The sequence below is a fragment of the Oncorhynchus tshawytscha genome, linkage group LG04 (genome assembly GCF_018296145.1).
Source record: "Oncorhynchus tshawytscha isolate Ot180627B linkage group LG04, Otsh_v2.0, whole genome shotgun sequence".
Taxonomy (NCBI): Eukaryota; Metazoa; Chordata; class Actinopteri; order Salmoniformes; family Salmonidae; genus Oncorhynchus; species Oncorhynchus tshawytscha.
The window spans coordinates 48,090,126-48,115,057 of record NC_056432.1 but is presented as its reverse complement, the minus strand read 5'-3'; the positions used below and the strand labels follow the sequence as shown (position 1 = coordinate 48,115,057).

Here is a 24,932-nt window from a genome sequence, read left to right as displayed (position 1 = left end):
ATAAAAGTGTGTTTTACTCAAATATCAATGTGTCTAACTAATACTTTACTTATAATGATAAAGACGTAAAACAATATAATAATAATTATAATAATAATTGAATAAATGTTAAATTGACATTAAACTATTAAATAATCCTAACTTGCAAAAGTGTTAATTTTAGATTAGCAGAACAAAGATAAATAAAGTTATAGTTACTCAATGACCTTACATTTGTTAACATTCCTCACAAAAAACTAAGTGCTAACATGTTTTATTGACATCTGAGTGAGTACCACTTATATGATTTGGTTTTTACAGACAGTTGGAGATGTTTGGGTAGGCATGACTCAATTTATTTAATGGGTTAGGGAGTTATAGTAAGGTTTACAATGTAGCACTTGTTTTCTATTGAAATCACAAGTGAAATAGTTGCCTGACTTTAGAGTTCTGTGAATGAACAACTATACATGACAATAAAATATTAATTTCACATACATTCAAAGCTAATAATCTTAGTGGGTTGTCTGCGGTTGAAAAGCGCACACAAAAAGCGCATGGACAAATTTGCATGTTTGCTCCTTGACGCTGCCCTGCGACCTCTAGACCTTGTGTTGGCGAGTGACGTACTCAGAGTTGCTAATTTCTCAGAACATTCGACCCACACTCGAGGCATCACTGTTGGGGTCCAGAACAGGAGAGAGTGGATCGGGTAGATAGATGCTCAGGGCGCAGCTTTGGTTTGAGTACTGATGCATACCTTGCTGAAGGAATGAATTTAAATGGTCCTTTTCAAAACAATTTTCTGCAATACATCTGATTATACAGTGATAACTACTCAGTGGACATGTCATCACCATCAGGTCAGAAACCAGCTCTCAAGTCAGCGGGTTCAGGTCAAAGCAGGTTTCAGGTGACAGAGGTAACGGAGTTAGGACCCGTCACATCTGGAGAGCGCACGTCGGGAGGGACTGATGGAACTACGGGTACGACTGGTAGTAAAGGGTCGGCAGGTGGAGAGGAGTCCAAAGGGAGATTTAGCGTAGTCAAGTTTCTTGATTCAGGTGGAATAGGGACGGATGCATCTGATGTGGCTCAGAATGGTGACACTGTCAGGAGCACGGGCAGCCATCGTTCGTCCGCAAGCGGTCATACTAACATTTCAGATACCCACTCAAATACGTATTATATGCGAACATTTGGCCATAACACAATTGATGCTGTCCCAAACATCGATTTCTACCGACAAACAGAAGCGCCTCTTGGAGATAAGTTGATACGACCAACTCTTTCGGAGCTACACGATGAGCTTGACAAGGTATGTAACCTGCTACCACCTTCTGTTTTGACGCGCCACTACATCGCTATTTACCAGACAGGTGGGGAATGATAGCGCACGCCTCGAGATAGCCTATATTGGTGCCAAGTGTATAAAAAAGTCTAAAAACATGGGGGTATATTGTGTAGATGGGTGAGAAAAATTCCGGGTGTAACACAACAAAATGTGGAATAGGTCAAGGGGTATGAATACTTTCTGAAAGCACTGTATGTAAATCTATAGTTCATCCTTATGTAACGGATGTGAAACCGCTAGCTTAGTTAGCGGTGCGCGCTAAATAGCGTTTCAATCGGTGACGTCACTTGCTCTGAGACCTTGAAGTAGTAGTTCCCCTTGCTCTGCAAGGGCCGCGGCTTTTGTGGAGCGATGGGTAACGACGCTTCGTGGGTGACTGTTGTTGATGTGTGCAGAGGGTCCCTGGTTCGCGCCCGGGTATGGGCGAGGGGACGGTCTAAAGTTATACTGTTACATTCAGTCCTAGTGACACTGTACCACAGGAACAGACTGGGACCTAAAATCAACCTGTGTATTTATAACACACCGGCCCATTTTTTTCCCTAGAGGCCCCCAGCCCGGCCCATTGTTTTCCATGAGGCCCCTCATTATTACCCAAATAATAGTCATTCTGCACTAAAAAATCAACATTTAGAAATTTGCCAGAACGCCCTATGGCCAGTCCATTGATGCTGTATCACAACTGCCAGTGTAATGTGTCTATGCTAAGCTGAAGTGACCTGTCACAATCACAGCATTCCCTTCCACAGGGACATTTCTTCTCCTTTGCAGTCCTTTGAATGGACAGTGTGACATCAGGGGCATGACCCACACATTTTGCTCAGACAATGCTCTCTCTGACCATGCCCAAACCCTGATCACCGGCTACTCTTGGCAACTGACAGCCTTTGCAGCCACCAACAAACAATGCTGCCGTGGTTCTCTCTCCCTTCCCTATACTCAATGGTCCAGTGTCCCAGTCTCTGGTCTCTAACACTTTATAGCCACGCTATCCTGTTGGATCACTCACATGCCTCTCATGGGGGCAGGTCACTAGTAATGGAGGACAGAGTAGATACATCAGTCCAGCCCACAGGCCGAAATATTGTAACATCTTTTCAAACCACAGGTTCTAGGCCTTCTATATCTAATAATCTAGATATTGCACAATGTTTATGTATACAGTAGAAGTCGGGAAGTTTACATACACTTAGGTTGGAGTCATTAAAACTCGTTTTTCAACCACTCCTCAAATTTCTTGTTAACAAACTATAGTTTTGGCAAGTCGGATAGGACATCTATTTTGTTAATGACTCAAGTAATTTTTCCAACAATGTTTTTTTCAAGGCCTACCTTCAAACCCGGTGCCTCTTTGCTTGACATCATGGGAAAATCTAAAGAAATCAGCCAAGACCTCAGAAAAGTTTTTTAGACCTCCACAAGTCTGGTTTATCCTTGGGAGCAATTTCCAAACATCTGAAGGTACCACATTCATCTGGATAAACTATAGTACGCAAGCATAATCACCATGGGACCACGCAGCCGTCATACCACTCAGGAAGGAGACGCGTTCTGTCTCCTAGAGATGAACGTACTTGGGTGTGAAAAGTGCAAATCAATTTCAGAACAATAGCAAAGGACCTTGTGAAGATGCTGGAGAAAACAGGTTCAGAAGTACCTATATCCACAGTAAAATGAGTCCTATATCGACATAAAACGAGTCCTATATCGTACCTTTTGGAGAAATGTCCTCTGGCCTGATGAAACAAAAATAGAACTGTTTGACCATAATGACCATTGTTATGTTTGGAGGAAAAAGGGGGAGGCTTGCAAGCCGAAGAACATCATCCCAACCATGAAGCACGGGGGTGGCAGCATCATGCTGTGGGGGTGCTTTGCTGCAGGAGGGACTGGTGCACTTCACAAAATAGATGGCTTCATGAGGAAAGAAAAATTATGTGGATATATTGAAGCAACATCTCAAGACATCAGTCGGGAAGTTAAAGTTTGGTCCCAAATGGGTCTTCCAAATGGACAATGACCCCAAGCATACTTACAAACCTGTCTCAGTTACACCAGCTCTGTCAGGAGGAATGGGCCAAAATTCACCCAACTTATTGTCGGAAGCTTGTGGAAGGCTACCCAAAATATTTGACCCAAGTTAAACAATTTAAAGGCAATGCTACCAAATACTAATTGAGTGTATGTAAACTTCTGACCCACTGGGAATGTTATGAAAGAAGTAAAAGCTGAAATAAATCATTTTCTCAACTATTATTCTGACATTTCACAAAATATATTTTCTTAAAATAAAGTGGTGATCCTAACTGACCTAAGACAGGGAATTTTTACAAGGATTATTTGGGTAAGGTCTATGTAAACTTCTGACTTCAACTGTACATGCATACCTGCATGTCAAAGGTTCCATTTCCATAGGAAAGCGTGATATGGAGTGATATTAGTGCCAACGGAAGTTGAATTTGAATATTGCATTGTATTGCAATATTACCCATATACCCATTTTTAGACTCTTATATTAAGGTTGAGGCAAGGAGACCAGATCGAACCGCCCCATTCCACCCTCCGTTCCCTGCAACGATTTGAACAAGCTACCGTTCAAAAGTTTGGGGTCACTTAGAAATTTCCTTGTTTTTGAAAGAAAAGCCCATTTTTTTGTCCATTAACATCAAATTGATTAGAAATACAGTGTAGACATTGTTAATGTTGTATTGCAAATGACTATTGTAGCGGGAAATGGCTTATTTTTAATAGAATATCTACATAGGAGTACAGAGGCCCATTATTATCAACCATCACTCCTGTGTTCCAATGGCACGTTGTGTTAGCTAATCCAGGTTTATCATGTTAAAAGGCTAATTGAACATTAGAAAACCCTTTTGTAATTATAGAAAGAGGAGTGGGAGGCCCCGGTGGAGTGGGAGTGGGAGGACGCACCTTAATCTTTTCTTTTTATTGTCCAGTCTGAGATACGGCTTTTTCTTGCATCTCTGCCTAGAAGGCCAGCATCCCGGAGTTGCCTCTTCACTGTTTCAAGAATAAACTGACAAGTTTCATAAGAAAGTTCTTTGTTTCTGGCTATTTTGAGCCTGTAATCGAACCCACAAATGCTGATGCTCCAGATACTCAACTAGTCTAAAGAAGGCCAGTGTTATTGTTTCTTTAATCAGAAGAACAGTTTTCAGCTGTGCTAACATAATTGCAAAAAGGTTTTCTGTAACGGGGAGGAGTAGTAGGAAGGATCGGAGGACCAATGCGCAGCGTGGTATGTATCCATCATGTATGTTAATAGGAATGAATACGAAAATACAAAAAAACAAGATAATCAAAATGAAAACCGAAACCAGTCCCGAATGGGACAAACACTGAAACGGAAACCATCACCCACGAAACACATGTGGGAAAAGGCTACCTAAGTATGATTCTCAATCAGAGACAATTAACGACACCTGCCTCTGATTGAGAACCATACCAGGCCAAACACAAAACACAACATAGAAAAACGAACATAGACAACCCACCCAACTCACGCCCTGACCATACTAAAACCAAGACCTAACAAAATAACTAAGGTCAGAACGTGACATTTTCTCATGATCAATTTGCCTTTTAGAATGATAAACTTGGATTAGCTAACACAACGTGCCATTGGAACACAGGAGTGATGATTGCTGATAATGGACCTCTGTATGCCTATGTAGATATTCCATAGTCCAGCTACAATAGTAATTTACAACATTAACAACGTCTACACTGTATTTCTGATCAATTATATGTTTATTTTAATGGGCATAAAATGTGATTTTCTTTCAAAAACAAGGACATTTCTAAGTGACCCCAAACTTTTGAACGGTAATGTTTTTTTTTAGGCTAATATATGACTACATGATCAATATGTAGATGCAACCTTTTCTGTCTGTTGTAACTAAGGATATTGCAGTAGCACAAACATAAGCAGGCGTCAGACAAATGCATTTAGCCTACATGACATCATGTAACATGTAGCAAATTTTATTTAACCTTTATTTAACTAGGCAAGTTAGTTAAGAACAAATACTTAACGCTGGCCATTTGTGCGCCATCCTATGGGATTCTCAATCACAGCCGGTTGTGACACAGCCTGGAATCAAACCAGGATCTGTAGTGACGGCCCCAGCACTGAGATGCAGTGCCTTAGACCGCTGCACCACTCGGGAGCCCTGTCTACACATTGCATTGGGGCAAAACAATCTGAGTTTTAACCATAGATAACATGCAACTTTTATTTTGCTTCTCAGTGATCATGCAACACAGAATGATTTGATAGATAGTACATAATTGAAATGTACTATCTACCGAGTGGCCTATTCCATCTCTAGGCTGCCGAACTAGCACATGCACAGAAGGAAAGGTTGTTTAGCTATCAGAAAGAACTCCAGATAATCCAGTCATAGAGCCACTCCCTTAAATGAGTGACATACCCAATTATTCTTGAAGAATATAATTTAGGAATGCCTCATGACCTTAGTTCAACTGTCATACCCCATCAGAACCCAAAATATAAGCTTGTGTTACTCCATTGTTTGTAAATAATGCAGACAATGCAAAACATGGTTAAAACTATTATTCTGAAAGCATTCATGGTCAGTCCTTTCATTCATAGCTCTGTCTATGAATTTGAAAGGGATTAATCACATTTCTCCAGCCCCATCCCTCAGCTGTTAACCAAAACAGCGACGGGGTGTCCCTTTGTTATTGTTTGAACTTCCGATTTTCAGTTCATCAGAAGATCCACATTATAGCAAAAAATATGTTGCCGCTTTTAGGGTTAAAGGTAATTTCCAATTGAGTCGACATATGTGACTCAACACCTGGATTCAGTCTTATGTAGCAACATTTGAAATTGTGTTTTCTACATTGGATAAAAGTAGAGACTCAGAGCTACAAAATGGTACATCATACACTACATTTGAGGAACAATGGGAGAGTAATTCTGCTTTGAAAGTTGATTAACTTGTAAACTCACTTTTGAGAAATTGGCCTTTGAATGTTTTGATATCTAGGTCTACACCCGTTCAGCATCGTTCACACCATCTTAAGCTTCAGCCCCACCCAACTTGTTTCGCTCTCGTAGCGCACACTTGACGCTCTGGCCGATGATTTGTTTACTTATGGATAACATGAAAACAGCCTAACCAGCTCTGCTGGCAACAATTTCCTTAGGCTTTTTTGCAGATGTTTACTGACACCGGCCATATTCAACGGGTGTTGTACACACGTCATGTAACGTTCGCTAACAAGCCAGCCAGCTAACGTTAGCTAACAGTACACTTTAACTTAAGACATATAGCTAACTAGGTAAACAATGAACCTAGCTAGGTAAACAAAGTGTAAGTTCACACACAAGTAATGTTAGCTAACGAGCCAGCCAGCTAACGTTAGCTAGCTAGCTAACAGTATACTTTATCTTAAGACATGTAGCTAGCTAGCTAGCTAAGTAAACAATGAACCTAGCTAGGTAAACAACGTTTAAGATCACACACGTCACGTAACGTTAGCTAACAATCCCGCCAGCAAACTTTTGCTAGCTAGCTAACCGTACACTTTATCTTAAGACTTGTATTTAGCTAGCTGGGTAAACAATGAACCTAGCTAGGTAAAAAAACGTTTAAGATCATACACTTCACGTAACGTTAGCTAACGAGCCAGACAGCTAACGTTAGCTAGTTAAGCAACAATGAACACAGCTTGAAATGAAACCACTTTCTGTCAAAATTTGAAATGTGTAATATCTGAAAATGTAGCTAGCTAACGCTAGACTATCTTAAGTGTATACACCATCATGCATGATGGACGCATCTCCCAGTCAAGAATGCCATACCACGGTTTCCGTTAGTTTGAAGATGTAATTGGAGACAGGTGTTTTCTCCATCTATTTAACTATTATACTCTAATTCCATTGATTTCAAAACTTGATCCTCCAGAAAGTGGAGAGCAATACTTATGCAGGTCCACAACACAATAACAAAATGTAAAAGCCGCGTTCGACAGGATTACCAACACTGACGAGCTCAAAATAATAGACAGAAGCCTTCTATGGCAGATCAATCTGAACTCATTTCTCGGTATGTCCAGGCCACACAATATCTTAGCCAATCATGGCTAGTGGGAAGGTTGCAAACCTTTTCTGTGGCTTAACCAACAAGGCTCGTAATTTAACAATTGTGTTTACAGATGGCATACAAGTTTGTTATGAAGGCACATAAAAGTTCACATGTTTGAGAAGGCATTTCTGCCCCAAAAAAACGCATTTTGATTAAAATATTTTAGACGTTCAAACGGCTCTAGTTTCATGAATCGGGTCACATATGAAGCGAACGCAAACGTTGCCTTTAATATGATCATAGGCGATCGGATTGAATCTAGCCATTAATGTTTGTCAGCATTTGTTATGTGTGGTATTTTTCAGGAGCCATTGGATGAGGATGGCTTTCCTATTGGGGAGGAGTCTACTCTTGCTGAGGAGGCTGCAGCCAAAGAAGGAACAAAGGAACAAGCAAAGGGAGGCACCATCAAGTTTGGCTGGGTCAAAGGTGTCCTGGTTAGTACTGGATCTGGACCAGAACTGGATCTGGGAACTAAACATTTTGTTGTCTCTGGCCCAAACATCCCGTTTTTTTCTTTTAGAACTATTCAAACTCTACCATGTTCTCCTTATTGCTCTGTGATGAATCATTGAATTTCACATCAATGTAAATCATTTCAAAGACATCCAACACAAATCTAAAAACAAGCTTTCAAATGAATGGTTTCCCCCCACTATAGAAGTATGTGTTGGTAACGTGAATGTTGTCACCTGTGTGTCTGTGTTTTCAGATACGTTGCATGTTGAACATCTGGGGTGTGATGCTCTTTATTCGCATGTCATGGATCGTGGGACAGGCAGGCATTGGTACGTAGGTGATGACTCATGTTCAATCCAGACCAAAATATTTAAGGTTTCAAACCTCATAGTATTGCTTGAGCATTGGGCGTGTTAGTTTTGCATCACCCAAACCCCTTTCAGGGTTTGTTCATTTTAGACCATTCCATTGGTCTTAAAGTGAAATCTCCACCCACCTGGGGCACCAGGTGACACAAAATAAACACACCCCTTGTTGTAAAGTTTGTTACCATAAAATGATATACTTGCAGGTATATTATTATTATGCTTTTTGACCAAGTGGGCCTAGTAACATGGTCTATAACTAGGGCCCAGAGTTTTTCCAGGTCAGGTAAAACAAATTCCTACAGGCCTTTGTCCCAATCGATTTTACCTGTAAGCATGATGAGAAAGTTATCTACTAAAAGATCATTTGCTCATCTTTTTTTAACAGGTCTGACATGTGTTATTATTCTGATGGCAACAGTTGTAACCACCATCACTGGACTCTCCACCTCAGCCATAGCAACCAATGGGTTTGTGCGAGGAGGTAAGGGAAAGCTTTATTCCTGATGAAATGCTAATATATTAACAATGTATTAGGATCCTGTAGCAGAATGATATAAATTAGGTATTAGAAGAGATTCTAAGGAGTATTAATTTGGTAAAGTTTTTGGGATCCTTCATGATGCCGGGATTAAATCCGTAGAGCACTGTCGACAGAAGCGTCACGCCCGTGCAGAAGGGCATGTGCCCCCTCAGATTTGTCGAAAAAAATGATAATGCCCTTTTAGTGTAACCCAGATAGGTTCCCAATCTCCCAACCTCATAGCTAGTTACCAAAAGCATTTCAGCCTATCGATCAAGTTAAAGTAGCGGGCAAGGTTGGTAGACCTTCTTTTTCTAGAAAAGCAAGCAATTAAACGTACTGAATAAGACTCACATTCCTTTCAATCTTTTACCCAGATTTCCTCAGAGATGTGAGAAGCATATTTAGTTAGTTTTTGTAAAGAATTACTGTCAGGAGGATACAGACAGCTCAAGAGGTATGCTTAGATATGCAGAAAAATATACTTATTTTTTATATAAAACTAAGTATAATGTTTATGGCTCTAGATTGCAGGAAAAAGCTGTTTCAGACCACCCCCCAGCCATCCTTAAATATTTGTGCCCCCTCAGATTTTTGTGGTGCCAGACGCCCCTGGCTGTCGACACTGTGGATTTTAAAGGCAATGTTCCAGCATTTGCGGACATCACAATCACAATAAACGCATAAAATGTCAGCTCAATTGGAAATGACCTTTAAAGTCAGTTATAGTGTGCTGAGCATTAACACGCTTGAATTGTGATTCTGGTCTAACCCTAGCATGTTTCTGGTCTAACCCGTCTTCAATTCTTCATCTTATTTTAGGTGGAGCATATTACCTCATATCAAGGAGTTTGGGCCCTGAATTTGGCGGCTCCATTGGTCTCATCTTCGCCTTTGCTAATGCTGTGGCTGTGGCCATGTATGTTGTGGGCTTTGCTGAAACTGTCGTTGAGATGCTTAATGTAAGGAACATTTGATATGCCTGTATAGTGAACGTTGATTGGATCGCTGTGTGCCATGTTGACATTTTACATAGCAACAACAGTAACAGCACTGGGTGATTGTTTCCTGATTGACAGGATGTAGATGCCCTGATGACAGATGAGCTCAATGACGTCCGTATAGTGGGCACCCTCACTGTCATCCTGCTTCTGGGCATCTCAGTGGCAGGGATGGAGTGGGAGGCGAAGGTAAGACCTACAGAGCAATGCACTGTCACACATAGTAACACAAGGAAACCTTGCTTTACTTTAGACTCTTGCCGTAGTGACTTTATGGAACTTCTGGCAGATAAACGTGTTAAAACTCTGTACCACTCCTGACCCAACATTCCCTTCCAGGCCCAGATTGTGTTGTTGGTCATTCTTTTGGCCGCCATCTTCAACTATTTCATCGGAACCGTCATCACCATGGAGTCAAAAGAGCCCAAAGGCTTCTTTGGCTACAAAGGTTTGTCTGATAGTTCAACTATGCACTCATTTCCATATCCCAAATTGTAATTCTCCTTCTGTTGAGCATGCATTACATTAATCTAATCTCAGATGTGTTTGTGCTTTTGCCTACCTAATTGTAATTTTCAAGGAAAACATCTTTGGCAGGACAATTCCATAAGGAGTTGGCAAGAGTGCAGAAACAGACTGGCACACAGGCTAGCATTATATTTAATGGCTTACGACTGCCCCCATTGAATCAAGATGAAATTGTCACGTTGTGTTCTTTTTCATCCGAAGCGGCTATCATGATGGAGAACATGGGACCGGATTTCCGAGACGGCGAGACATTCTTTTCCATGTTTGCCATTTTCTTTCCGGCTGCAACAGGCATCCTGGCAGGTGCCAACATCTCAGGAGACCTTACAGTAAGACCTTGGCCTCTCTCAAAGGTCCAATGCAGCCATTTTATATCAATATCAAATCCTTTCCCAGTAACAATGAAATACCTTACTGTGATTGTGTTAAAACGGTAAAAAAGAAACAAAAAAAGCTTCTTAGCAGATAGCAATTTCTCAACCAAGAATTTTGCAAAGACTGTCTGTGAGTGGTCTGAGTCGGGTTGCAAAGGGAGGGTAATTTTACTGGAAACTTTACCAGAATTTTGGTATATTTCAAGGCTTTTATGTAATCTATCAAAATACTTCTAGTGGCCCTTTTGGGTAGATTATTTTTGAAATTGAACCTTTATTAAACTTATCACGTGTCTGAAATTATCTCTGGCTCTCTCTGTGTACTTATCACATGTAAAATATATGAAATAATTAAATAAGATAATTTGAAAAATAGAATGACAAAACTGTAAAACATTATCCTAAATATAAACCATCAACTTAGTGAATACTATTGGTGTTTGATATTTTATTTTTACCTTTATTTAACCAGGCAAGTCAGTTAAGAACAAATTCTAATTTTCAATGACAGCCTAGGAACAGTCAGTTAACTGCCTGTTCAGGGGCAGAATGACAGATTTGTACCTTATCAGCTCAGGGGTTTGAACTTGCAACCTTCCAGTTACTAGTCCAACACTCTAACCACTAGGCTACCCTGGGTTTCAGCATTTAATGTCCTTTATATTTATTTTACTATGCCAATGTTTTTCTTGTCAATATTTTGGCGTCGAACTGGTGGCAGTTGTGGGAAAAGTAAATAGTTGGATGAGTTGCAGAGGTACAGTAATTGAAAATTGTTGTTCAGATGTTTTTTTATTAATTAGGCTATTTTCTATTGGACCAAATGGTCTATCTACTAGAAACTCATGGACAATATGGACACAGATTTATACAAAAAATAATACTATATGTGAATACATTTGTTTTAAGGTATTCCAGTATAAATTACCAAAGTTACAATAGATTGCCATCGATTTTCTCTTAATTACCAAAATTACTGAAGATTCTGGTAACATTGATAAATTACCGGTAGCCCAGTGGTGGAAAAAGTACCCAATTGTCATACTTGAGTAAATGTAAAATACGTTAATAGAAAATGACTCAAGTAAAAGAGAAAGTCGCCCAGTAAAATACTACTTGAGTAAAAGTCTAAAGTACTTGGTTTTTAAATATACTTAAGTATTAAAAATAAATAAAATGGGTAAAATGTACTTAAGTATCAAAAGTAAAAGTATAAATAATTTCAAATTATTTATATTAAGCAAACTAGACGGCACCATTTTCTTGTTTTTTAAATTTACGGATAGCCAGGGGCACACTCCAACACTCAGACATATTTTACAAATTAAGCATTTGTGTTTAGTGAGTCCGCCAGATCAGAGGCAGTAGAGATGTCCAGGGAGGTTCTCTTGATAAGTGCGTGAATTGAAAAAATGTCCTATCCTGCTAAGAATTCAAAATGTAACAAGTACTTTTGAGTGTCAGAGAAAATGTATGGAGTAAAAAGTACATGATTTTCTTTAGAAATGTAGTGACATAAAAGTACAGCTACCCCCAAAAATGACTTAAGTAGTACTTTAAAGTATTTTTACTTAAGTACTTTACACCACTGTTGTAACCCTAGGTTAGGCCAAAACTCCATCACACCAAAACAGGCAAACATTTCAGGCGGTCTTTTCAAACAGCTCTTACACTAAAAGGGCATTGTCATTATTTTCACAATTGCACAGTATTATTTCAACCTCCATAGTGTGGTAATGTATATGAAACACAGGGAAACCTCGTTTTTGAATTCACTGGGCCTTTAAAGGAATACTACTGTACACTCGAAAACTAAATTTTTGCATTTTGTTCATTAGTCCACTGTTAATATAATCCCTAGAAAGGGTGCATGTCAGCAGTGACGTTTTCAAGATGGAGCACTTTCATATAGAGCAAAAACTGTCATGCGTTTTTAATGTATTCACAACAAAACATTGAGAAATATTTTGTTCTGTCCCCCAGGATCCTCAGTCAGCCATTCCAAAGGGCACTCTTTTGGCCATCCTTATAACTGGAATTACTTATGTGGCAGTGACTGTTTCTACTGGTAATCTTTGTCTTTATAAAATGAACATGAAGTTACAGTAGCAAGACGAGGACACTGTTTAAAATGAATAAAAATTCCACAATTAGTTCATTGAAGACTCAAGTTAATATTCTCATCCTTTCTTCCAGGATCTTGTATCCTTAGAGACGCCACTGGCGATCACAATGATACCTCCAGTGTCAGTGACTTGAACTGCACGGATGCTGCCTGCACACTTGGTTATGACTTCTCGATTTGTAAGGAAGGAGGCTGCAAATTTGGACTTATGAACGATTTCCAAGTATGTCTGGGCCTGGGGTGATGTGTAGGATTCTCTTAACATTGACATTAACATACACCTCCAAAAATTATTAACCTCACATGATGTAACAAAGTTTAGCCAGAGAGCCTACAACTTAAAGGGATAGTTCACCCAAACTACAACACTGCATATTGGTTTCCTTACCCTGTAAGCAGTTTATGGACAAGGTAAGTCACCTATCTTGCTTTGGTTTTGTTTACCTGGTCGCTGTCAGGAAGAAAACCAATACGTAATTTTGTAATTTAGGTGAACCGTCCCCTTTAAAATAGTCTCACGCATTATAACCCCCACCCCGATTCTGATTGTCATTCAAACTACTGGTAGAAGCAGGTCTCCTACCTCTGCTGAAAGTTGACCTCTAGTCTAGCACAATGCTCTGCTTGGATGTTTTCAGATATGCTTTTTTCCCAAAAGGAATTATTCTTTAAAATAGTCATCTGGCATAAAGCCTTATAAAAGAGAGGGTAACCTTATATGATCCTTTAACACCATGGTAGTTGTTTGATGTGGAGCGCTGAGAATTTGATTTGGGTTAGTGTTGGGCAATTTAGTGATAAAATGGGCTGCAAATAATTATTCTGTCTCTCACGGCAGTTCAGAAGCTGCATTTCTCTCACTACGCTATTCTCCTTTCTGCTTGAATTTTTGACAATAGATGTAGGGGCTTGCAGTGTTAGTTAGTGGTAAACAATGGGAGCTGGGATAATAGTGCTTGTGTTGTGAGTCACAAGGCATTCTCTAGGTCTTGAATGAGACCATTGACAGCAACCACTGTGCGTAGGCACCCACCCTCTTTGTGACACTGATATCATAGGCAAGTGGTACAGGGTTACCCAGTACCAAAGCCAAGTGCACTTACATGGCATTACTGACAAAGGCACTTGTCGATTGGTTTGCACGGCAGACATAGAGTTGAACAATACACCTTGCTGTTGTTGTTTTTTTGTTATGAATACACACTGCAAGCCTTTTACAAATTGGTCATGGTTAGCACTAATCTTTTTGTATTTTCTGACATGCTCTTATACCTTGAGGTGTTTTGCCATGACTTTGCATGAGTTTCTCCCCACTACCACTAATGGCTTAGCACCCCTATGGTACCCTCTATAACATGACGTTTGTTTTTGCATTTCAATCTTTTCAATAGCTGTAGTTTAATCTCAGTTCATGAGAGAATGTGTGTGTTGCCTGATATCATTGAAGGTGCCAACTAGTGAAGTAACGTCTAGGCTTGTTGTTGGCTAGGTCATGAGTTTGGTGTCTGGGTTTGGACCTCTGATCACTGCTGGTATTTTCTCTGCCACGCTGTCATCAGCCCTGGCCTCTCTCGTCAGTGCCCCAAAAGTCTTCCAGGTGAGAACCCTCCTTCAGTATTTGTTATGTTTCGAGTATTTTCGAGGAGTACATTTTTAGGGCCGGTTTCCCAGACACAGATTGGGCCTGGACCTAAAAGCATGCCAATGGAGAATATACTGTATATACATTTCTTCATATGGGCAGAATATTGTAGAAAATAAATAAATAAACATGTGACAGCTGGCTGGTCGCTCTGTGATCAATAAGCTACCATTTTTTCGATATGAAAAGGAGACAAAAATATAACTGACCATATAACTGACCTGCACTGCACATAGGAAAGTGTCCAGATGACTGTGAGATAATTGACCAGTAGGCAAAGTGCGCATGTTCTGAAAGCTTCATTCGAATCAATCATGAATACACTAAGAAACCTAATCTATGAGATGGTGCACTAATAATGGCAGCACCACTTTATCAAATGTTCATAATGATCATTTAAGCCATGCCGTGAAAACAGTTTTTATGGGCACACAAATCCAAAACGATGTATGCAATTGCAAAATCGAACGCTTTTACCCGAAAGTCACCTAACTTGCTTGGTTCTTCAATAGGCTATGGGTAGGCTAATGTACCTACTTGTTAGATGTGCATTTGGTGTCCAGCTGTTAGGTTAGGCCTAGTGTTATTGTCAACCATCATCAGCTAATCCAGGATTTTTCTGAATGACAGTCAAGTGACAAACAGCTGTTGTGAGATAGCATGCGATGCTAAAACAGTTATGTTGATTATCTGCTTGATTTGCAGCAGGGTCTACAAGATGTAACAAAGAAAGCATCAAAGTAATGAGTTAATGTTTTCATATGTTTCTGTGCGTCGGATTGGACACTGAAGGCTATTGTGTGCAATAGTGTAAGATAGCCTAGGCAAACACCCAATGGTATTTTCCTATCTATCATTCAGGACTTTTAATGAAAACAAATGAGTAGCCTAGTGGGTTTGTAAACAAACTGATTTGGTGAATTTGAATGATGTAAATAATGATGATGATGGTGAGAGCCCAATAGTAGATGGACTCCGATCCCTTTAATCATAGAGGCTATTGTTACTTTGTGTCTCTAAAATCATAATGTTGCTATTGCTATTGTCATGTGACAAAGAGTATTTTTTCAATTGAAACAACCAAATATTGGCCTTTTTCACGTGAACTGTTTATTGTCATAAATTCGGTAGCCTATGCTACAAAATATAATATTCTGCCCATAGCCTAAAGAACAGCTACATGATTTAATGAAAAGCAGCAAAGAAACACAACATTGTTTCACATTCTTTAATAAAAGACTCAGAAACAGGAACAGGCAATCGGCTACAGCTCTCTTCACAGTTTCCCGCCAAATAGGCCGACAAGGAAACTATATATCTCGACGACCTTGAGTGTGCGGGGGTCTGAACGCAGCGTAGTACATTCCACAAAAAGTTTTGCTCAACAAAAAGACACGTATGCGGCTTAATCTGTGTCCGGGAAACCGCCCCTTAGACATTATTTTAGATATCCAATATTATGTCAAAAACGAGTATACGGTATGTCCAGTCAATTGAATTGGATGTTGGTTTCTCAATGTTTTTGTGTGGCTGTTTAGGCTTTGTGCAAGGACAACATCTACCCAGGCCTCCATGTCTTTGCTAAGGGATATGGAAAGAACAATGAACCTTTACGGGGCTACGTCCTCACCTTCTGTATTGGTCTGGCCTTCATTCTTATTGGTAGGTTTTTTTGTACATTATTGAGCATTATGGGTAATGAAGTCATTCTAGTTTCCAAACTGGCCAACAAACAGATTACTACAGTGTACAAAATGCTTGAAAAGATCCACTTCATTCTTTCCCTGTCACTCATGTATCAGTCTATTTATAGTTTTATTTGTGATTTCTTCCCTTAGCTGAGCTGAATGTCATTGCTCCCATCATTTCAAACTTCTTTCTGGCCTCATATGCCTTGATAAATTTTTCTGTGTTCCATGCATCTCTGGCCAACTCTCCAGGTAAGGATTGGTTTTGATATATGTACTCTCCGATATATTCACTTTTCATTCAAATTAATCGTTGCCCTTTACACTCGTAGCCATATACTGGTTGAAAATGGCAGATCTGACTGATAAATCCTAAATTGGAATGCAGCGGCTGTACAGTAACATGCTATACATCATCACGGTAACCCAATTTCAACATAAACAAACCTTGTGTAAAATATGTTGAATTTGTACGTTTAAAACAATGTCAGATCTTCAACATTATATCCACTATCAGAAAAAAACAATAGGCTGGGCAAATCAAATCAAATCAAATCAAATGTTATTTGTCACATCCACATGGTTAGCAGATGTTAATGAGAGTGTAGCGAAATGCTTGTGCTTCTAGTTCCGACAATGCAGTAATAACCAACAAGTAATCTAACTAACAATTCCAAAACTACTGTCTTATACACAGTGTAAGGGGATAAAGAATATGTACATAAGGATATATGAATGAGTGATGGTACAGAGCAGCATAGGCAAGATACAGTAGATGGTATCGAGTACAGTATATACATATGAGATGAGTATGTAAACAAAGTGGCATAGTTAAAGTGGCTAGTGACACATGTATTACATAAGGATGCAGTCAATGATATAGAGTACAGTATATACGTATGCATATGAGATGAATAATGTAGGGTAAGTAACATTATATAAGGTAGCATTGTTAAAGTGGCTAGTGATATATTTACATCATTTCCCATCAATTCCCATTATTAAAGTGGCTGGAGTTGAGTCAGTGTCAGTGTCAGTGTCAGCAGCCACTCAATGATAGTGGTGGCTGTTTAACAGTCTGATGGCAGATAGAGCCAGCTTTGATGCACCTGTACTGACCTCGCCTTCTGGATGATAGCGGGGTGAACAGGCAGTGGCTAGTGGTTGATGTCCTGGATCTTTATGGCCTTCCTGTAACATCGGGTGGTGTAGGTGTCCTGGAGGGCAGGTAGTTTGCCCCCGGTGATGAGAGACCTAGAAGCCTGCGGAGCAGTTTTCAGTGATACAAATCAAATCAAATCAAATCAAATCAAATTTTATTTGTCACATACACATGGTTAGCAGATGTTAATGCCAGCTGCTTGTGCTTCTAGTTCCGACAATGCAGTAATAACGAGCAAGTAATCTAACTAACAATTCCAAAAAACTACTGTCATACACAGTGTGGATGTACATAGGATATATGAATGAGTGATGGTACAGAGCAGTGGCAAGATACAGTAGATGATATCCTTACAGTATATACATATGAGATTATGTAAACCAAGTGGCATAGTTAAAGTGGCTAGTGATACATGTATTACATAAGGATGCAGTCGATGATATAGAGTACAGTATCAACGTACCCATATGAGATGAACAATGTAGGGTAAGGGCATTATATAAGGTAGCATTGTTTAAAGTGGCTAGTGATATATTTACATCATTTCCCATCAGGATTCCCATGATTAAATGGCTGTAGAAGTCAGTGTCATTGACAGTGCTTTTGGTGACTCTCGTCCCAGCTTTGATGCACAAGCCTGATGCGTTGTGCAGACCTCACTACCCTCTGGAGAGCCTGAAGCCATACCAGGGGTGAACAGGCAATGCTTCTTCAGCCTCCTGAGGTTGAAGAGGCACTGCTGCGCCTTCTTCACGATGCTGTCTGTGTGAGTGGACCAATTCAGTTTGTCTGTGATGTGTATGCCTGAGGAACTTAAAACTTGCTACCCTCTCCACTACTGTTCCATCGATGTGGATACAAGGAGGTGATCCCTCTGCTGTTTCCTGAAGTCCACAATCATCTCCTTAGTTTTGTTGACGTTGAGTGTGAGGTTATTTTCCTGACACCACACTCCGAGGGCCCTCACCTCCTCCCTGTAGGCCGTCTCGTCGTTGTTGGTAATCAAGCCTACCACTGTTGTGTCGTCTGCAAACTTGATGATTGAGTTGGAGGCGTGCGTGGCCACGCAGTCGTGGGTGAACAGGGAGTACAGGAGAGGGCTCAGAACGCACCCTTGTGGGGCCCCAGTGTTGAGGATCAGCGGGGTGGAGATGTTGTTGCCTACCCTCACCACCTGGGGGCGGCCCGTCAGGAAGTCCAGTACCCAGTTGCACAGGGCGGGGTCGAGACCCAGGGTCTCGAGCTTGATGACGAGCTTGGAGGGTACTATGGTGTTGAATGCCGAGCTGTAGTCGATGAACAGCATTCTCACATAGGTATTCCTCCTGTCCAGATGGGTTAGGGCAGTGTGCAGTGTGGTTGAAAATGCATCGTCTGTGGACCTATTTGGGCGGTAAGCAAATTGGAGTGGGTCTAGGGTGTCAGGTAGGGTGGAGGTGATATGGTCCTTGACTAGTCTCTCAAAGCACTTCATGATGACGGAAGTGAGTGCTACGGGGCGGTAGTCGTTTAGCTCAGTTACCTTAGCTTTCTTGGGAACAGGAACAATGGTAGCCCTCTTGAAGCATGTGGGAACAGCAGACTGGTATAGGGATTGATTGAATATGTCCGTAAACACACCGGCCAGCTGGTCTGCGCATGCTCTGAGGGCGCGGCTGGGGATGCCGTCTGGGCCTGCAGCCTTGCGAGGGTTAACACGTTTAAATGTCTTACTCACCTCGGCTGCAGTGAAGGAGAGTCCGCATGTTTTCGTTGCAGGCCGTGTCAGTGGCACTGTATTGACCTCAAAGCGGGCAAAAAAGTTATTTAGTCTGCCTGGGAGCAAGACATCCTGGTCCGTGACTGGGCTGGATTTCTTCTTGTAGTCCGTGATTGACTGTAGACCCTGCCACATGCCTCTTGTGTCTGAGCCGTTGAATTGAGATTCTACTACTCTGTCTCTGTACTGATGCTTAGCTTGTTTGATAGCCTTGCGGAGGGAATAGCTGCACTGTTTGTGTTCGGTCATGTTACCAGTCACCTTGCCCTGATTAAAAGCAGTGGTTCGCGCTTTCAGTTTCACGCGAATGCTGCCATCAATCCACGGTTTCTGGTTAGGGAATGTTTTAATCGTTGCTATGGGAATGACATCTTCAACGCACGTTCTAATGAACTCGCACACCGTATCAGCGTATTCATCAATATTGTTATCTGACGCAATATGAAACATATCCCAGTCCACGTGATGGAAGCAGTCTTGGAGTGTGGAGCACCTCCTACTGGAGAATTTATCTATAGTTACCCTTTGGTTTCCCATCCTGGGTTTTAATCAAGTCCTGCTATGATATTTGTCACTGATTATTACCAATGTACTATCATGAGAATAATTGTTTAGAGATCTCCACTTCCAAAGAAATAGATTCACTGTTGCTATTGAAGTCATTCCAAAGGGTAGGTTTAACAAAGCAAATTAACCAATGTGTTTCAAGCTCTGGTTTATTTAACTTGTAATGATATTTAGTGATATTGAATTGTGGTTGGTTGTCAACTATATTTTCAGTTTACATTGTTTGCTAAACTGATAACAGACACAAATGAATGCCAGAATTACATGAAAAACATTTAAACTAGTGGAGGTCCAAACAGTTGGTGCTCTACCCTGAATGACGGGTCGCCACTGAGTCATTGGGGCTCAGATGCAACTATCCAAGCAGTAGAAACAGCTCCTTTAAAAGCTGATACTTGGTTGTGTTGTCAACCAAACACAATTCAACATTTTCTTTGTAATACAGTAAATAAATGGCCGGCGTGAGTAAAGTCAAAGCTATCTTACAAACTGATGTAGCATTCAACCTTAAAATGAGTAAGACATTCATGGCCACATTTTCAAATCAAATCAAATTGTATTGGTCACATACACACATTTAGCAGATGTTACTGTGGATGCAGCAAAATGCTTGTGTTCCTAGCTCCAACCGTGCAGTATATCTAACAATTCACAACAATACACACAAATCTAAAAGTAAAATAATGAATTTAAGAAATATATTAATATTAGGACGAGCAATGTCGGATTCACTAAAATGCAATGTCGGATTGACTAAAATACAGTAGAATAGAAACAGTATATACATATGAAATGAGTAAAGCAGTATGTAAACATTATTAGTGACTAGTGTTCCATTATTAAAGTGATCAGTGATTCCATGTCTATGTATATAGGGCAGCAGCCTCTAAGGTGCAGGGTTGATTACCTGGGTGATAGCTGGCTAGTGATGGCTTTTTAACAGTCTGATGGCCTTGAGATAGAAGCTGTCTCTCGGTCTCAGCTTTGATGCACCTCTACTGACCTCGCTTTCTGGATGATACTGTCGCGGAATGAACAGGCCATGGCTCAGGTGGTTGATGTCCTTGATTATATTTTTGGCCTTCCTGTTACATCGCATGCTGCAGGTGTCCTGGAGGGAAGGCAGTGTGCCTCCAATGATGGGGCTCAGATGCAAATATCCAACCACACCCCCCTCTGGAGAGCCCTGCGGTTGTGGCGGTGCAGTTGCCATACCAGGCAGTGATACACCCCGACAGGATGCTCTCAATTGTGCATCTGTAAAAGTATTTGAGGGTCTTTGGGGCCAAGCCAAATTTCTTCAGCCTCTTGAGGTTGAAGAGGCGCTGTTGCGCCTTCTTCACCACACTGTCTGTGTTGGTGGCCCATTTCAGATCGTCAGTGAATGTGTACGCCGAGGAACTGGAAGCTTTCCACCTTCTCCACTGCGGTCCCGTCAATGTGGAGAGGGGCATGTTCCCTCTGCTTTTTCCTGAAGTCCACGATCAGCTCCTTCATTTTGTTGACGTTGAGGGAGAGGTTATTTTCCTGGCCCTCACCTCCTCCCTATAGACTGTCTCATCATTTTTGGTAATCAGGCCTACTATGGTCGTGTCGTCTGCAAACTTGATGATTGAGTTCGAGGCGTGTGTGGCCACGCAGTCACAGGTAAACAGGGAGTACAGGAGGGGGCTGAGTATGCACTCTTGTGGGGCCCACGTGTTGAGGATCAATGAAGTGGAAGGGTTGTTTCCTACCTTCACCACCTGGGGGCGGCCCGTCAGGAAGTCCAGGACCCAGTTGCACAAGACGGGGTTCAGACCCAGGACACTGTGCTTGATGATGAGCTTGGAGGGTACTATGGTGTTGAAGGCTGAGATAGTCGATGAACAGTATTCTTACATTGGTATTCCTCTAGTACAGGTGGGATAGTGCAGTGTGCAGTGCAATGGCGATTGCATTGTCTGTGGATCTATTGAGGCGGTAAGCAAATTGAAGTGGGTCTAGGGTGTCAGATAAGGTAGAGATGATATGATCTGTAACTAGCCTCTCAAAGCACTTCACGATGACAGAAGTGAGTGCTATAGGGTGATCTGCAAATGCTCTAAGAGCACGGCTAGGGATGCCCCCTGGGCCGGCAGCCTTGCAAGGGTTAACACGCTTAAATGTCTTACTCACGCCGGCCACAGAGAAGGAGAGCCCCCAGTCCTTGGGAGAGGGGCACGTCGATGGCACTGTGTTATCCTCAAAGCGGCGAAGAAGGTGTTTAGCTTGTCTGGGAGCAAGACATCGGTGTCTGCGACGTGGCTGGTTTTCCCTTTGTAATTCGTGATTGTCTATAGACCCTGCCACATGTGTCTGTGCTGTTGAATTGCGACTCCACTTTGTCTCTGTACTGACGTTTTGCCTATTTGATTGCCTTTACGAAGGGAATAACTACACTGTTTGTATTCAACCATTTTCCCAGTCACTTTGCCATGGTTAAATGTGGTGGTTCATGCTTTCAGTTTAGCGTGAATGCTGCCACCTATCTATGGTTTCTGGTTTGGTAGGTTCTAATAGTCACAGTGGAAACAACATCCCCTATACACTTCCTGATGAACTCAGTCACCGTGTCCGTGTATACATCAATGTTATCATCTGAGGATAACCGGAACATATCCCAGTCCGCTTGAGCAAAACAATCTTGAACCATGGATTCCAATTGCTCAGACCAGCGTTGAATAGATCTTAGCACAGGTACTTCCTGTTTGAGTTTCTGCCTATAGGAAGGGAGGAGCAAAATGGAGTCGTGATCTGTTTTGCCGAAAGGAGGGCGGAGGAGGGTCTTGTAGACATCCCAGAAGAGAGAATAGCAGTGGCCGTGTGTTTTCCCAGCGCGAGTACTACAGTCAATGTATTGATAGAACTTCGGTAGCGTTTTTCTCAAAAGTGCTTTGTTAAAATCCCCAGCTACAATAAATGTAGCCTCAGCATATGTGGTTTGCAGTTTGCATAAAGTCCAGTGTAGTTCCTTGAGGTCCGTCGTGGTATCGGCTTGGGGGGGAATATACACAGCTGTGACTATAACAAGAGAATTCTCTTGGGAGGTAATACGGTCGGCATTTGATTGTGAATTATTCTAGGTTGGGTGAACAAAAGGACTTGAGTTTCTGTACGTTATCACAATCACACCATGAGTGGTTAATCATGAAACATACGCCACCGCTCTTATGCTTCCCAGAGAGTTCTTTATTCCTGTCTGCGTGATGTACTGAGAACCCAGCTGGCTGTATGGATGGGGAAAGTATATCCGGAGAGAGCCATGATTCTGTGAAACAGAGTATGTTACAGTCCCTGATGTCTCTTTGGAAGGAGATCTTCGCCCTGAGCTCATCTACTTTGTTGTCTAGAGACTGAACATTAGCAAGTAATATACTCGGAAATGGTGGATGGTGTGCCTGCCTCCTGAGTCGGACTAGAATGCTACTCCGAATACCTCTTCTCCGCCGGTGGATTCTTGGAGGAGCCTCTAGGATATGTCCAATTGCCCTGGGGGGTTGGAACAAAGGATCCAATTTGGGAATGTCGTATTCCTGGTCGTGGTGCTGGTGAGTTACCAACAATCTGATATCCAAAACCAATTTCCAGCTGTATGTAATAACACAAAAAACGTTTGAAACGAAACGAAACAAATACTGCAAAGTTGCTAAGGAGCTAGAAGCAGAGCTGCCATGTCTGCGGGCGCCATCTTGGTGTTTTGAAGTTTAGATGTTACTGTAACTATACATTTCTTCTTATGTAATCATATACAGTGTGCATGTTCAAGATAGCATGCAAAGGTTGTGTCAGGTTTGTGGATATCTTCACAATTGCTGTAATAATCTGTGAGTAATCTCAAACAGAATTGACCTTGCACCATGTACTTTTAATGTCACCTCAACTGCAATCCAGGTGATTTGGTTATAAATAAACAAAATATCTGACATTGTCTTCCCATTTGAACTTTGCTGTGCTTTTATATGGTTGAAAGCGCAGTGATAGACATTTGGTGACAACTAAACCAAAAATCTAACATTGTTATTCCATTGGAATTTGGTTGTACTTTTAGATGGTTAAAAGCACAGTGATAACGAGTGGCATGTATTCATGGATGCCAAGGGAACCCAGGCCTCCCCCGAAAATGACCATGAAAAAAACATACAATTATTTAGCTTTCCTCTCTCTGTGTTTCATCATTTTCCTTCAATTTGCAAGTGGCTGAATGTATCTCACCGGAGAAAGCAACAGCACCCCTCTTGTCTCTGTATGTGTAGGCCATCTATCCGATGCTGTCTATTCCAAAACAGTATGACATTGTTGCCGCCCGAAGCATTGAATTCAAGGGAATCCAGTGAGCATATTGGCCTCCCTTGACAAATTGTTTATTTAAAGAATAGCCAATCAGCATTGAGCTAAACTGAGTGAGCTCAACTGTGAATGGTCCTGGCGCACCAAAAAAAGTGTTACAGGAAGACAGTTTGGACTTGGCCTCACTCCTATCAAATCGCATTGAGAGCATGCGTCATTGACATAAATAACTTAAATTGTTTCATCTCGTGTTGTTGTCTTCCGGTGGCTAGCTAGCTAAAATTGTCCCTTTCCTAAATTAGCCATGGTTGGAGATATGGATTTGGACTTGTGGTTTTACTTAATTCTCCATACTGGCCAATGATTATAATAGCGATTCTGATCCAACCAGTAATTCATACATTGTGCCCCTGGCTGGAGAGAATGGGAGTTCAATATGGAGCTAGATGTAGAAGGCTAATGATAACTAACTAATGTTGCCCATGAAAGGAAGTTAGGGTAGCGAGCAAGCTTTTTAGCCTGGTAGCCTAAGACAACAAAAAATAAAAGCGTGTATTGTATGATAGAGTGATAGACCATGGCATCAACATGAAAGAGAGGAAGATGGCATTGGCGTTTCTCTGCAAGTAGGGTGAGTCAACATGGTTTTTCTACTTGTACGAACATGCACGCACACACGCACAGAAATCAGATACATGGACAGCCACGTCATATTTTGCTTACTTTGACTGGACTAAATTGTTTTTGGTATCTTTTAGTTGTCACTGTATTACACTAAAGGTGATTTGATGATGTTGAAATGTTGAAGTTGGTGCAGGAATAGTGGAGGCAGCTCCTGTTTTCTTTGCGACTTGCGGTAACTCTCCGTGGTTCTAAATCAATAGTTGTTAAGTGGTACGAAAATGTCGGAAACATTAACTTGCTTGACCATTCTGTAGGTCATGTAACTGTTTGTTCC

At 41.2% G+C, this 24,932-nt stretch overlaps 1 protein-coding gene across 1 annotated transcript in view; it reads left to right on the top strand.

The window, feature by feature from the left end:
* Positions 1 to 613: 613 nt before the first annotated feature.
* The window catches only part of LOC112248940 (solute carrier family 12 member 2), a 40,975-nt gene continuing 16,656 nt past the window's right edge, over positions 614 to 24,932 (top strand). Inside the window, exons 1-13 of the mRNA XM_024418405.2 lie at positions 614 to 1,297; positions 7,779 to 7,910; positions 8,186 to 8,261; positions 8,686 to 8,781; positions 9,643 to 9,782; positions 9,900 to 10,010; positions 10,161 to 10,269; positions 10,551 to 10,678; positions 12,707 to 12,791; positions 12,920 to 13,071; positions 14,338 to 14,445; positions 16,029 to 16,152; positions 16,329 to 16,430. Of these exons, the coding sequence (XP_024274173.1) occupies positions 827 to 1,297; positions 7,779 to 7,910; positions 8,186 to 8,261; positions 8,686 to 8,781; positions 9,643 to 9,782; positions 9,900 to 10,010; positions 10,161 to 10,269; positions 10,551 to 10,678; positions 12,707 to 12,791; positions 12,920 to 13,071; positions 14,338 to 14,445; positions 16,029 to 16,152; positions 16,329 to 16,430 (1,834 nt within the window). The 5' untranslated portion in view covers positions 614 to 826. The remainder of the gene's footprint in view (positions 1,298 to 7,778; positions 7,911 to 8,185; positions 8,262 to 8,685; positions 8,782 to 9,642; positions 9,783 to 9,899; positions 10,011 to 10,160; positions 10,270 to 10,550; positions 10,679 to 12,706; positions 12,792 to 12,919; positions 13,072 to 14,337; positions 14,446 to 16,028; positions 16,153 to 16,328; positions 16,431 to 24,932) is intronic.